This window comes from Ceratosolen solmsi, unplaced genomic scaffold, assembly GCF_000503995.2.
Source record: "Ceratosolen solmsi marchali unplaced genomic scaffold, CerSol_1.0 scaffold19, whole genome shotgun sequence".
NCBI lineage: Eukaryota > Metazoa > Arthropoda > Insecta > Hymenoptera > Agaonidae > Ceratosolen > Ceratosolen solmsi.
This window is the reverse complement of record NW_011948443.1, coordinates 386981-403769: the sequence shown is the minus strand read 5'-3', so window position 1 is coordinate 403769 and position 16789 is coordinate 386981. Positions and strand designations below refer to the sequence as shown.

General features: G+C 30.4%; 1 protein-coding gene across 1 annotated transcript in view; it reads right to left on the bottom strand.

The window, feature by feature from the left end:
• Nucleotides 1-9458: 9458 nt before the first annotated feature.
• The window catches only part of LOC105365956 (RNA-binding protein 48), a 19327-nt gene continuing 11996 nt past the window's right edge, over nt 9459-16789 (bottom strand). Inside the window, exon 3 of the mRNA XM_011504254.1 lies at nt 9459-9651. Within this exon, the coding sequence (XP_011502556.1) occupies nt 9459-9651 (193 nt within the window). The remainder of the gene's footprint in view (nt 9652-16789) is intronic.

Here is a 16789-nt window from a genome sequence, read left to right as displayed (position 1 = left end):
AAATATTTATTTTTATGTATTTTGAAATTAATATAATAAAACATATTAAAAATTCATTACAATATTATATATAAAATTTTGTTAAATATTAACATAGTATAATGTTTCGATATATATATATTCAAACAAAATTTTATTTTAGAGGAATTGCAAACATACTTTTAATTCAATATGAAGTTTTATAAGTTATTTTCAAAAAGTTAAGAAATATATATTCCCTATCTTTTTCTACTTGCAAACAACTATAGTTCGTTATCTAAAATGATTATATCCGTTAACATGAGAATTATACGATTAATTTTGGAATGCAAATACGTTAATTTTGTAAACTCTCTCACAAAATTTTGTATACTTTCGTAATGATTTGAGTGAAAAATTAGTACATAAAACTTTATAGAACTAATTATAATAAGAAATGAAACATATATTTTTAAATTAAATATATATAAAAAATATATAGTGCTTTGCGAATTTAAAAGCTAAAAAATATAACTAGGAACATTGAATATTATAACTATGATTTCAAAGAATATATATACCGAGAAGATCAATATAGTAGCTTTATATAAATAGAAAAGAATGTCTACATCGTAACAGTTATTACATTGAAAATAATCAATGGGAAAAATTTAATAAGATTAAATACTACAAAATTCTAATCTATAGTCATTTACTAAAAATGCATATTCAATCAGATGATTAGAAATTTACATATTATATAAATGATAATAATAATTACATGACATATGAAATATCTAATTGAATAGTTTATAACTTTTTACTACATTTAAACAAAATAAAAAATCTATACTCTAATTAAAATTTTAACTGAAATTACTAATTGAAGCAATTTAAACCATATTTCAAATTTCCAATTAAAATTATATGTGGTATAAAAATTTATGAACAAGTTTTTTAATGTTATATTCCACAGTTTTCTTATTAAATAATTTTTATTGAATTTAAATTAACTCCATATCAAAATTAAATATAATTTATGACACATATATAATGCAGTTTTTAAAACAAAATAGATATACAAGTAAAATTTGATTAGAGTATAGATTTTAATAAATTTAATATTTTCATTCATTTATACCAATATTAATTCAAATACTATAGAAAATTAAATATATTTGATTGAATATATAATTTCTTATTAATTAACAATATACAATAAATTTTATTTATTATTAAAACCATTCAATTTCTTTAAAACAGAGTTATTTGGATGATAAAGTAGATATAAAGGTAATCAGGTTTAAAAATACATAATTATTAATAGTTATTTGTATAAGATTTGTAGAAAATTAGAATATATTAAATAATCCATTGTCTTAATCGATATATTTATATGGTATAAAATAATAACATCCAACGAAATTTTGAAGTAGCATGTAAAGCGATCACATGATTTACATAAGTATTTTCCAACAACCATTATTCATATCAGAAGCTGATCTTTATTAATTATGGTTAGAAATAGTAAGTTTTTTAGACTATTTTCAGTTTAAATAATTTAATAAAATTATAAAAAATATGAATATAAAGTATAGATAACTGTTAGAATAAAATTATGAATATTAATATTTATATATATATATTTACAAAACTAATAAATAAATATACAGATATATACAGATTGTTTGCCTTTTCAGTTTATCGTTTAATCTAGTTAATAATAATGGTCAATAATTGTAATTTAATAATAAATGGTAAATGGTATTTAAGTTTTCCAAAATTTAGTATTAAAAATATACATATAAATAATGTACAAATAAAATTTTGCTATGTAGCTATTTTTAAATCTAACAAATAGCATGCATTTCTAACTAATAAAATCTATATATAACGATACTAGAGTTTCAAATTTCCAATTACAGTTATTAAAAATTATAAATTGAAATAAAAATTAATTCTCATGATAGACAATTTAAAATCAACATAGAATATGTAATGCTATACAAAAAAATTAGACATTTTTAATTTTATATATTTCAAACTTACATATATACCCAAATTTGTATATATGTATATAAATATAAATGTGATACACAAAATGGTAAGACTATATTATTATTGTATTAAATAATTAACAAGATAAATGAAAGATCGATTAAAAGGTAATATTAATAGTATTTTAAAAGAATAGATTTTTTAATTTTGAATTCTTTATAATAAATTCGTTTTTTGAATGTTGAATTGGAAACGTTACAAGTACGAATAAGTTAAAACCATGAGAAAAGTGAAGTAGGAATGGATTTCATATAGGTTTGGTAAAAGAAGTAAACGCATTCTAACTAGAGTATGTAACCTTGAGCGTAATGTTCAAGTCAGTAGAAGGCGTATTAAAATATAGCGATCTTTAACTCTGGTGGCTAACATAACTTAAAAAAGAATGGTATTACTGTTTTATAATTAATTTTTAATTACATTTAATAATTAAGGTATATAAAGTTTAAGATAATTAGAATATAAATATTTAATTTGTACTAGAAGGGAATTAAAGCTATTAGGCAACAAATTAGAATTCATCGAATCATTTGACGATATCTCACAAACATCTAAACGTAAAGCACTGTAAAAACGACTATAAAGTCATTCAATTATAACTTATATTAAAAGGAAGTGTCAGATATAATTTTTTAAAAGAATTTAAGAATGGATTAAGACGCATTTCAATAATTATACTTATATCTTTAGTGTACAATCTGTCTGTTTTGTTCTGTTACGGATTAAAAACTTGAAAGTCGAAAGTGGGAGAGGTATGAATGAGTAATTCAGTTATTTAAACAAAATACTAGCAACGAACGTTCCAGGCTATGCCCTGTTGAAGTCACGACTAATTTCGTCATGGTAACAAACATCAGCGTTTGTGAAATAGTGCGATAATATTTAAGGGCTACGCTTCACACAGCCTTCCTCAGTTTGCCTCATTCTGGTAACAATTACACAATCATTATAACAAATGCACTATACATCATCAAGCTTTCTCTACAGTGACCACAGTTTAACGGCATACATACGTAATAATCTAAGAAAGAAATAGTGACATTTATTCTAAATTATGAATAACGTATTAGTGACCATAAAACAATAGTTAAACATATAATATATTGAAGCAATGTATACATAAGATAAGACCGACGTAATAAAGGCGCGGAATCAAGCATAATAATATTGAAACATATTACAGATAAGACCGATATAAAGGCTCGGCATCAACCATACCTCATAGATACGACCGATGTAATAAAGGCGCGGCATCAACCATACCACTATTATCAACAATTTAATGTATGTTAAGATAGCTTTTACTAATTATACAACAAAGGAAGAAATACATTCATAATACGTAACAATAAAAGGAAACTTTATATTTAATCTATTATATCATTTATATACTTCACAATTAATTATTTATTATTATTATATTTTTAACAAAACAAACAACGATAAACATTAAAAGTAGTCTTGAATAATTTCACTGTCCCTTCACTTGCCAGCAACACCTTCACTCAACATCTAAAGGAGGTTTTTTAATCTGATCCCAGACATGTTCTAATGAACAACGGAGATAATCTAAAAACTTATTTAAAATATGTAGAGTATGTAGAGATTATTAATTGTGCGATAATATTGTAAAACTAGTAACATAGTTTGGTTTATACTATTACCCTGTGCAGAAAGTAGTGGATTGTAATGACTGTTAGTCAATTATTATTAAGCATACATTGTCATGTACCATTGTTCAGGATTGATGCAGTTTCCACGAATTTAAGACAAATAAGGGCTGTTCGAAATTACATTGATGTAATTCTTGGCTCGAACTGCCAATACTTCAATAGCTTAGTTTGCCGTCCGCCCTAGCAGACGCTCGGGAAGGAGTCAGATGTAGGGGCTGTACAAGAGTCGTGAGAGTTGGTTAATTGTACATTTATTATACAATTTATTACACAATTTACATATGGGTGTTGTAGAATCTTCTTAAATCTTATATGAAGATATGATTTCTTGAACGGCTTCTTATATAGGATGAATCACTACACAAGATGCTTTGAAATCGTTGAATTGATGAAAATTGCACAGATAAATAATTACTGCACACTTCTTGTCAGAGAGTGTGAGATGCGCCGTCGGCTGACAATAATTGAATAGATAAAGTATATTAGCGTACTCACAGCGATATCGTAGTTTAAATCTGATCCACGAATGAGTTGGTCACAATTGCATGCGGCAGAGCGAATATGTGCGGCGTGACTCTTATACTCACAAGGATGCAATAATCTTCATTTGATCCAGCGGTGAGTTGGACACAATTGCACGCGGCAGAGCAAATGCGTGCGGCGAGACTCTTATACTCACAAGGATGCAGCAGGCTTGATCTGATTACTAACATTTATTTCTGCGTTAATTGATCTTTAGACTTAGCTTCTACAGACAATTAATTTTTATTACTTGACTTTTTCTTAAGATAGCCCTAGACTGCCCACTCGAACCTTTTCTTGACTTGTCTCTGCGGACAGTACGTGGATGTCCACAGCCTTTGGCTGCCCACACGGACAGCGTGTTCCAATTGTCCCCCGCGGACAGCTACTTTTCACTGCCTTGTTCCTATCTTTAAGGCCTCTTGCCATGAGTCCCCACTCAAGGAGCTTCTGGTCTTAGTTTTCCAATCAGGGCGCGCTGCTTTTCGGCGGCATGATGAATATGCACGCCCTTTTCCCACTTCCTACGAAATTAGGCTTATTCAATGAGAATATCGAAAGAGTATCTTTGGCGGCATTGCGTGAAGTGAAAGATTTGCCCCTCTCCGGGACTCATCGTGGTGGGGGTAATTTTTGGTCACCTTCGCTTGGCCTATGCAAGCAGCAACATTTGTCGTACTTGACAACAATGCATGGTTGCTGGTGGCATTGAAGGCACACGTGCGACGCAGATTGCCGAACGTCGCACGTACCGAGTTTCGGATTGCAATGGATTTTAAGAAATGTTTTTCACTCGATTGTTTTCAAATATCTTACGCCTCAAAATATTCTCGCGTAAACTGGCTAGCCGGGTTTTTATGATAAGTCGCAAGGGTCTTCATTGCATTCAAAACAATTAAAATAAAACTACGTCTTTAGTACAAAAGACAATAAATGGCTGTTTACGAATTCACAGATGTACATACCTTTTCGAGTCTCATACAACCTTGGCTAAACTTTCTTAGTTTATTGTATCCATTCGATAATACTCTTTTATCAGCTGTTGAAAGTTTTTCTAGTAAATATAATTCGAGAGATTTTCTTTTCACTCTCGAACAAGGGCACACGCGAGCTCGAACGGCATTCGGGTGATACTTAATAAACACAACTCGACAAGTCCGAGCATGTTCTACGATATGAAATTCAATATACTATAAGGTCACAGACGAATGCCTACGAAACCTCTAGAAGCTTCATTTTCTAAGGCCACAAAAAAGTTTTCGGCATAGCGATAAGCTGCGGCACTGTTGCCGGCGTTGCATCCTGCTGCATGTACATTTAAGGGCAGCTCGGCATGCGGCGACGCTCATTGTAATTCTACCTCGCGCTCACTTAACTGTTATTACCGCTCAGTATTTTAGTATATACTGTGATGACGACACGTGGCAGCATATACGGCAACCTACTTAAAAATACACGTGCATTATTAAAAAGAAATCAGCAAGATTAGGTAATGATTTTACAGTGAAGCCAATTGGAATAGTAATCAAAAGGGACACACAGCCACGCGGTAATTCATCATACCTTGTCGGCAGTTTACAAGGTACATCTCCTTATATTATAAAATAAGTTAGTCAGACACGCGCTAAATCAAGCTTCAGAAACTGCTTTTAAAGAGTCAATAAGAAAACAGTACGCTCTCTCGAACTAACACTTTAAACACCGTACAGCCCCTCAAACAGTCGACACAAGTGACACAATACGTCAATTACATTGTCAAGGCCAGACAACAATTTATCGAATAATCGACTATAAATGCATTTTCATCAAGTCCTTCAAAGCTCGAAGGCTTGTCATTTATCATTCTTGCGTGTGACTAGATTTCAACTGCTCCCATTATAATTAAAATATAATTAATTACACACCAATTTCCATCAAGATTTTTACATTTTATCAAGTATGATCATTCTTTCTAACAAGCATACTTGATTTCAAACACCATCTTCTCATGCTCTTTCATGAGCGTGATCGACAACACAGTCTAATTTTTATATCAGCATAACCTCAACTCTAAAGATACACAGTAATTTTTACAGCATCTACAATAATCAAGAACTCAAGGAAACAACCTCACTACTACAATAGAATAATTCTCTCTCTCAACAACAGTGCTATATTCTTATAATATTTAACAAACAATAAACATTGTTTTTACTAAAAATACATAATACGTAATATTTTTCAGCCCTTCCATTTATTATTTCCTTCTATGTTATCATGCCGAGAGACTAACCCGCTGGACTATTGAATTGGCAGTTGGAGCCATAAAACAAATCCTTCATAATCGAACAACCAAATATAAAGCTTTGTATATGATACATCTAATATGTAAGCTCAGTACCTGATCATTGAATTAGTAAATTTTAAACATAGTAATATAAAAATTATAAAAATATATGATAATATATAAATATAAAGCAATAAGTTTGAAGCGTTTGTAATCATTCATATATACAAGCGAAATTCATTATATAAGGGACTAGTTTACGTCTTTTAACCAAGTCTTCAAATAAAAATCAGCAATAACGCTTGTCTGAGATCAGACTAAAAACGCTTCCCGGAGATGGTGAAGGGAGGCTTGCTGGCAAGTGGAATAGGCAATGCAATAATTCAATACTGCCTTTATATGAGTTGATTTTCCCTTTTATTGAATTTAATAAATAATGAATAATTAATAATCTATGAATATCGAATGAGTGTATGATAGAATAAATAGGCGAGAGTTTCTTCAGGTAACGTGAGTGATGATAATCTTATAAGTGTATTCTTGTGGTATGGTGCGTGATTGACGCCACCGATTGCCGCTACCGATACGCTGGAGAGACCTGGGTGGTGGCGTTGGTGTGTAACGTCACTGGTGAGAAGAATTGATGCCGCCCTTGCCGCTACCGATGAGTTGGAGAGGCTTGAGTGGGGCGTTGGTGTATGATGTCACCGATGAATGGCAATGATGCCGTGATTTTGGTATTGCTGCTTACTTAGTTCACGGAGTCGTGTGTTAGTGATTCGTAAGAACGAGTGTAATAGCGTAGCTTACGTGTGTGGAGTCAATCTCAGTTGTATTGATGGTACGTAAGGACGTGTGTAATAGCGTAGCTTACGTGTGTGGAGATAGATCGTTGTGTATTGGATGTGACCTCTATATAAGTGGTATTTGACTTGTAAGAAAGCGATTTGTGTGAATTGAAGGCGATTTCTGTGTAAATGGCGTTGACTTGTAGAACAATAATTTGATCTTGATGATTGCTTGATTGAACTAGTAAGAGTATGAGACCGTCATGTGCAGCTCCTTAAATATTCTCGTATAAACAGCTGCGTTGAAATTGCATAGGTGATCGTTGCTATGCCGATATTTGTCGTGACGTAAACAGGGCATAGTATTATATATTATAATTATAGTAGTATATTCGAGTTTTTCTGTTATAAGCATTCTTTGAATTCGTTAGTCAGTTTTTACTAAACAAATGCTCGCGCGCTCATACCTCTCTCACTTTTCATTTTGCTTAGAAACTACTGAAATCCGTAGCAACGCTAATTATTTACAATTATTTTTCTGAATGATCATTTCTTTTCAACAAGTATCTTATCAAATAAAAATTAATAAAATAAAAAACATATTTGTTTTGAGAAAAACATGATATTCATACTAAATAAACAATTATTTGAGTAGCACTATCATATTCAACTATTTATACATGAAAATATATTTAAAAATAATTGTTATATTCTATTTAAGAAACTAGCAATTATTTTAAACTTAAATAATTAATTCATTAAATTTATATTTATTATAAGTGTTATTTTTCCAATATATACAAAAAATATGGAAATGATATAACTTATATGCAAATTAAAATTAAATATGAAAATCAAATTGTTGAAAAAAATAGAAACGGTAAATTGAAAGCCCTGGCTCAATTTAATATACTAAATACTACGTTTGATCATTTTTAATGATTTTAACATAGATAACATAATTTATAAAGTTAGTCATACTAATAAAATCTAAACTATTATAACTACAATAATTATAATTAAAAAAATTATAACCAACTTCTAAAAAATAAACTATAAAATTTAGAAATACTGTTTAAATACTTTCATATTAAAAGCTTGAATTATAAATGACAGTTTAACTCTTTAATGTGGAATTTTATGATTCTTGAAACTCAAAGGTTAAATTATTTTATTCCGAATAAGACATATTATTGTTTTGCCAATTAATATTCTTCAAAAAAATGTTTCTAACGTTCAGATTATAAAAAAGTATGAAAACACGTACATAAGGTCGCTCTTGTAGAATATATATAAAAATACTGATATTTGTTATTATTATATAAATTGTAATTATACGTTCAAACACATTTGTAGTTAAAATGATGTATCACAATATATGTTTAATAACTATAGACCATAATTATTACAACTAATCTTAATACGGATAAATTCAGGTAAGTTGGCTATTTATATAATAATGGGAAGTGAAGACTTACTTTGATCAATACTTAATAACTCATGACTTAATAAAATACAATACATAGATATTAACAAATTCGGATTAGGAGATTTTTTACATTTGTGAATTGCATGAATATACACAGAGGTAATGAAAAGATAAAGTTATGTTCGAAGGCTTGTTATCTTTATTAATGTGCTAGAAAGAAATAAAAAGAAAAACTTAGGTACATATATATAGTAAATACATGGAGAATCATAAATTTATTTATTTATCTTACAATAACATATAATATATGACATTAAATAATTATGTATAAATTTTCAAGAAGATAATGTAGATACCATTTTTTTTAAACTTGCTTCCAAATTAATTTTAAATGCTTAAAACTTTATTTATAATATTTTATTTATTACAAGGATGAGCTGAAATTAAAAATTCTACTTTAATATTATTTAAATAATTAGTGCTAAATTTTTACTTATATTTATTTAATTAGTGAATGTACTCTTAAATTGTATTTTTCTATACGATTCTATTCGATAAATATCTTTTATTACAATATGACAAGATTTCTATCAAAATTTTATTGAAAAATACATTGGATGTTTAATTATAGAAGTTTTTATTAATAAAAAATATTAAAAAAATTTGTTTACAATATTAAGATGTTTACATTTTAAGTATAAGGAAAAGAAATACTTCAATTATAAATCACTTTTACTGATAAATACATTATCAATTGTTTTATTCACTTACTTTGAAATAAATGGTTCTATATCGGGATTAGTTGGATCATTTTTATGTTTTCTGGTTCTATAACTGATATCTACTTGACGTTGGTATATTTTTTGCCTTGTTTCAGATTGTAACTCTAATTCAGGTGCATAGAAAACGTGAAGTATTCCGCCAAAAAAATTTAAACTATCAAGGAAACGTTTTGATATTCTAATAAAGAAAAAGTCAGAATTATTTACACATACATCGAATCCTTATATTGAAAATAAAATTTAGATTATTTTTACAATATGAAATTGAAAAATTTCTGGAAAAATATTTCTCAAATATTTGTTAATTTATTTATTCTTAGGTATTGATGGCGGATCAAATAATATGAATTTTGCTTTCGCTTATTAACATATTTTTATAAACCCAAAATTACAGTGGGAGATATTTAAAAATTAAAAATATCCTTCATATATTTTCATACAAGCTTTTCGATTACCGGACTTCGTTAAAAATTCGGTCTTATGTGTGAAACGAAACTATATTGAAGTATATAACAATAAAAGTTGTAGCCATCACAAGTGCACATTCGTGTTTATAAAATTTAGAGTTTTCTTGTATTTGTTAGCATTCTAACACTAGAATTATCAATAGATTTAATGGATTACATACCGTTAAATATATAATACTGCATTATTTTTAAATAATTTTAGTTTCAATGTTTATTGAGATTACATGTTTTAATCATAATCAGTATAATTCTAAGATGTCCACATAAATTTTAATATATCAATAAACGTTTACATGTATGATCCACATTCTCTGGAAGAATTCTGTTCTGATTTTAAGTTCTGGAAATTGATTGTTATAATTTAAAATTTTGTTCATTATGTATTTAATAAGTTTATTTAATTAATTGGTGTATATTTACTGCCCTTAAATATTACTTTTGAATAATTAAACGTCAATGTAATAAATATTCAAATTGCTGCTGTATTAACAAAAAAACGTAACTAATTTAAGAAATACTTTATTATAAATGTTTGAATCTGTTTCGGAATTTCAAGATTTACAATTTTATTTTACATAAATTGAATAGCCCTTCTCGTAATGGCGGGTGAGATACCGACTTTGATCTGCTCTCGCTTCATTTTAATGTGAAAGACCATAAGATAGACTTAAGACTTAATATTTTATTATTCTAGCTGAAAGGATAAAAATAATGTTTAGAGTTCCGTTTTTTTAAGTCGTTGAACGAAGATGATTAGGATTAGACTGTGCCCAGCAGTTCATTGGTGGGAGAAAAACGTGGATAAATGGAAGATGTAGTGCTTCAATTCAGTATTCAACACATTTACTGTTTGTGCTTGTTATTATCTTTTATTTTACTACTACACTATAATGATTCTACGTTTTTGATGAGAATCGTTGAGATCTTGCCGTTCCTTGGTTGTTGCCACGTGGTTTCAGCATGCACTACTTGTAAAGCTAGGAGGTCGTAAATCTCCGGATCCCCTTTACGTGGTCTACTTGGTGATGGATATTTGCACAGAGAAGTGTGAAGTCGTAAATCTTTGTGGTAAATCTCTGTGTTCTTGACTGGGACGCGCACTTGGGTGAATGTTTATAAACAAAACTCGGCAAGTCCGAGCACGTTTTACGACATGTAATCTAATATACTATAAGATCACACAAGGCTATTGCGGCTACTTTTCTCTTGTCGAACATTCTCGAAGGTTCTAGATTTTTCTTTCTACACCTCTTGTAATAATTTGTGCAACAACGACGATGCTTTGTTGTCAGCTCAGTGAGCCGCCGCGTGGCTATATAAGGGACGCCTCGCGCTCTCGTTGAAAATCTCTCTTGCTGAAAGCTTCTTGGTTGCTAGCTGACTCTCTTGCCGAACCACCCTCGCTCAACTGCGCTTGCGGCTAACATCTTGCCGTGACTCGACCGCAGTGACCATAGTGAACAGATTTAATCATCTACCAGTAGAAGCCATGGCACACGGGTCTTGATCTGGACTCAGTAGGACCGCCATGGAACGTCCGGTATTTTCAGCAGAGCCGTCACGGAACGGTCAAGCCTTCGGTTCGTGCGCGTATTCACAAGGCTCATTGTAATCTCACTTCGTGCCTACTCAAGTGTAATTGCCGCTCAGTGTTTCAGTATACTGTGAAGACAACACGTGGCCATATATTCAGTATTAACGTTAATAATACACATGTGCATTAATAAAGGAAATCGGCAGATTTAGTGCTGATTACAGGGAAGCCAATTGGAATAGTAATCAAAGGGGACATCAATTACGCAGCAACTAATACACCTTGCCTGCAGCTCACAAGGTACATCTTTTTATATTAATAAATGAATTAGTCACATCTCGCACAAGAACAAATCGGGTACACTTATACTCTCTCGAACTAATCCCTCGACATCGTACAGTCCGTCAACAGCTGACACAAGTGTCATTGTGATTTACGCACGTTGTCAAGGAAGGACAGCAACAGATCGACTAATAGACTATAATTATAGATTATCAAATCCTTCAAGAGCTCAAAATCTTACCATTAACCACCCTTACCTGTGACTAGATTCATCTATTGTCCCCATAAATAATTAAAGACATAATTGATTACTTAATAAATTCCATTCAACATCTTACACCATATCAAGTATAGTTAATCATACATCAATCATACTTGATTCAAACACCATCTTCTCATGCTACCTCATAAGCATGATTGATTGACTACACCAGCTGATATTTACATCACCATTACCTCAACTTCAAGATACTCAGTCATATCCGTGGAAGCTACAATAATCAAGAATACAAGAACACACCCTCATTACTTCAATAGAATTATCTCTCTCTACACAATAGTGCAATATTATTATAATCATTTACAAATAATAAACCTTGTTTTACTAAATACATAATATTTTTCAGCCTTGTCAATTATTATTTCCTTTGAATTTATCCTGCCGAGTGACTAATCCACTGAACTATTGAATCGGTAGTTCGAGCCATAAACTAAACCTTAAAATCGAACAATAGTAAAGCAGAAACTTTTATGTTTCAAGAAAACTGATAAGATAAAGCTCAATTATGTATATAATATTTTCACATAATTAAAAGAATTAATACTTTTATTGAATAATTATGCCGGAAAAATAAATTAAAATAAAGTTTTAAAAAACCGCAAATAAGATAGCATTTATAGAAAAGTTTTTAAAAATTGAAATCCTTTGAACCCAATGAAAATAGGAAAAGTGTGGAAATACATAGTATTTCATTATTTCAAGGGTGCAATATTTACATATATTATGTCTTTTATATTTATTTCATGATTTATTAAATTAAAAATGCTAACGACAATATTGAAACTTAATAAGTAATATCAATATATTATAACAATAAATATTATAATAACAAATTGAAATATAAAACAAAAATTTATTTAAAATTATTAAAAGAATTTGTTTCTTTAATGGACTGATCTCCAACCAATTTCAGAGCATCGTTAAAGATTTTACTAAAAGATGTAAAGAAATTGTGCAAGCAGCTATGACGTGGGCTCCCCAAGCAACTAAATCACATTTACAAGAATATATAAGACAGTTTCAATCTTCAGGTAAAGAACACCATTCGGGTTTATCTCTTGCAACAGATTCAGTTCTTGAATTGGTTGACTTATCTGGACCAGGTCTCGGTCTTGGACTCTCTACAGTAAGTAAATATAAAATAATAATTATACATCATTATTGTATAATACCTTAAATTTATTAAATATTAAGACTAACTCATTGGATAAACAATCTCGAGCGAAGGGTGCTAGTTCCTGGCTATTTTCAATGATGACAACTCGTTCTTGGTATGCAGGTGAAGTTGCTGGAATGTTAAATCTTGTACGCGGCGAAACACTGCGCAAGGAACAGCATTCTAGTGATAAAGAAAGTATTAATATGGTCGTAAATCGATTAGTTGATGAACTCTGGCGAGCATGTCGTAATCGAGACGAGAATGAGCATCACTGTGCATTATGGCGAGCTACAGCTCTTCTTATATCAATACCAGGTATATTTGATATTTTGTTATTTTTTTAATATAAACGCTTACAATCTTTTTGAAGTAAAAAATTATTTTTTATGTATGCTATTGTATGTGTGACCAAGCTGGAAATTTTCTTTATAATTAGTTCATTATTCGGAAATATATTTGTAATTTAATAATGGAATATATTTGTCATTTACCACTGAGAATGCAGTATTCTTTATCTAAGTAATAACAACAGAATTTTCTCTATATTAAGAATTTGACGTTTCTGAATATTACTCTTTATAATTTATAGTTCAAAAAGAATGTATATACTAATTGAGATCTAGATTTCACCTTCTTAAGACTGGTGCAGTAGTAGTTTTTATATTATCTTAGTACGATACATTTGTGGGTTTTTTGTTGCGGTATGGTATCTTTTGAAAATAAATTGCTGGAAGTACCGAAGGTACATTATAATAAAAGATTTACAGTTAAACGAACTAAATAATATATTGAAAAAAAATGAAAGTTTTATGTATGGATATCTAAACATTCCCTTAAAAACGAGTGAAATCGATCGTTTAAAACCTTTGCGTATGTTTTGTATATGTTTTTGCAAATTTCAAATACATAAAAATATGCTGTTCGAAATTGCGAGAATCCTTCACAAGTTCTTAAATATCTGTAATTTGATATCTGGACATCTAGAAATAGTCGTTACACCTAAAAATTAAAATCTAACGGTACTCAATCGCACACTCTGTTGTCGAATCTAGCCATATTGTCATTTGGATAGTTAAAGCAAGGACGTTTCAATCAAGGCTCACTCTTTGTTGGGACACCATGAGATAGACTACTCTCTCTCTCTCTCTCTCTAATTAAAGATGTCCAAGCTAGAGGCGCTTTGATTGGAGACGCCAAGTATTGGCGCATCACTACGAGGCACTACACGAAGAAGTGCCAAGAGATTAACGATCCCTCACTTCTCGGTATAGTAATTTACCACCATGCGCACTGCATTAATTGGATCCGGAAATTTACGACCTCTAACTACTAGAAATAGTGCGTGCCAAGACCACATGGCAACCACCATGGAACTGCAAGATCTCAACGATTCTCATCATCATCTTAGAATCATTATATTGTAGTTTGTAAAATAATCGCAATAAACAGCACGAAAAACAGAGGTGTTAAACACTGACTTGAAGCGCTACCCCTCCCATTTATCCACAATTTTCTTTCACCAGTAAACTGGTAGACTTAGTCTAATTCTAAACATATGCACTGTGTATAATGCCTACTTCAATATTTTAATTATCAACTAATCACAAGATATTTACTACTGTTCGGGATTGGGGCAGCTCAATTCAAATTTAAAATTGGGAGAGTTACAAACGATTTTTTGTAAACATGATTTAGCGATTCCAGGAATTTTCCTACACCGTAACGTCTAATATACGACAATATTTCTGCATAGCAACATCCATGAAGCTTCTAGAATATTCCAGAGCTTGACTCTCTGACGTCACAATAATTTTCGACATAGCAATAGGCATCGGCACTGTTGTCGGCGTCGCAAGCTATGCCGCGAATATTTAAGAGCAGCGCGCCACGCACCGAACCACTGTTCCTTTAATATCCATTCAGTCACCACACACCTGGCTCACTGTGTTTTTTATTATCAATTCAGTTAGTGCTCATTGTAATTCTATACCTCGTTCATTGATTGTTATTATTAGTTAGTGCATATCACACATCAATATCACTTGCACCAGCACGAACTTGAATTGAAATCTCCGACAATCAAGAATACAAGAAAGCACTCATACCACTACAATAGAATAATTCTCTATATCAATAAAAGCAATCAACAACGCCAAAAATTATTATAATTCATAACCAAAATAAACAACAATTGAACTCAAAATATATTAATTATATTTTTCAGCCTTTCCACTTGTGCCTTCTTCATCCCTAATTGCTATGGCGAGAGAGTAATCCACTGAACTAGTGAATTGGCAGTTCGAGCCATAAAATAAACATTAAATTTTGAACAACTACAATTGTACCTGTATTATAATATAAATATATATCTTTAAACCAGACATTCTTCAATGTTGACTTTCTTCGCAAAGATAGTTTGACTGTAGTGAAAAATTCAAGTGAAATATTTAAAAACTTGGTATTAAAGATTTCTAAGATGAGTTCGAAACATATAGATGTAACAATTTTGAAAAATTTATCAGAGAACTAATCTTGTAGTCCAACAGAAGAAATTAAGTATAATTCATAAAAGCTTTATTTCCATTGAAGCACCGTTTCTTCAAGTTATGGTCTTACACAACTTATATTATATATATATATATATATATAGGTATTGTATATTTATTCTATTATAATCCAATGTTATGTACAGTGAACAGATGTTCTAAAAATTTTAACTTTGTATTTCTTTTTCATTTGCATTGCGATTGATATTGAAGATATTCAGATTTGAAAGAACCAAAAGCGCTGCTTTTGTCTTTTAGAGATCTAAATTTTAGATACAATGAGAGCATTGAAAATATAAATTATACGCACAAGAGATAAATATATTCGAAATTTCGAGACATCTAAAAAAAGTACACAATCGCATCCATTGTTTTTTAGCGCCAGAATCGTATCCATTATTTTCTAGTATTAACTAGGCTGTCTCGTGGATATTTAAGGAAGCCACGCTTCGAGCAAGGGCTCACTTACTTACTGGGGACACTAAAGTGAACAAGCTCTAAGTAAGGTCACTGTTTAGGATTGGAGCACCTAACATTAAAAATTCAATTCCACAAATTTGTAATCGTTATAGCTCACAATATCGTAAACGTTCACTACGAAAATTTAATTAAAATGTTGGGTAGAGGTGTTGCTGGCAAGTGGAGGAGGCAAATGCAATTATTCAATTTTACAAATAGTATATCTTTGTCTTTCCTTTATTAAATAGAATAATATAATAATAATTAATGGTTACAGAAGGAGTATAAATGTGGAGTATAAATAAGGAGTGTAAACGTGTATAAATGGAGAGTATGAGTGACTTATGTATTAAGCTTCTTCAATTATTTTACGGGTGTGCGTGATGAGCCGCCACTGTTTATCTATGTTGAGATACGTTGATATATGTTGCACTAACGCTTCTTGAATATAGTTTAATGTATTTTGATTGTTGTGGCGTCACTATTGGTTTATTAGACTGCTTGTTACTTGATGATTAATTTGTATAGCTACAGTGAGTGATAACTGTAGTTTGGACGCTTAAAGAATGAAAAATGAGTCCGTCGTGTA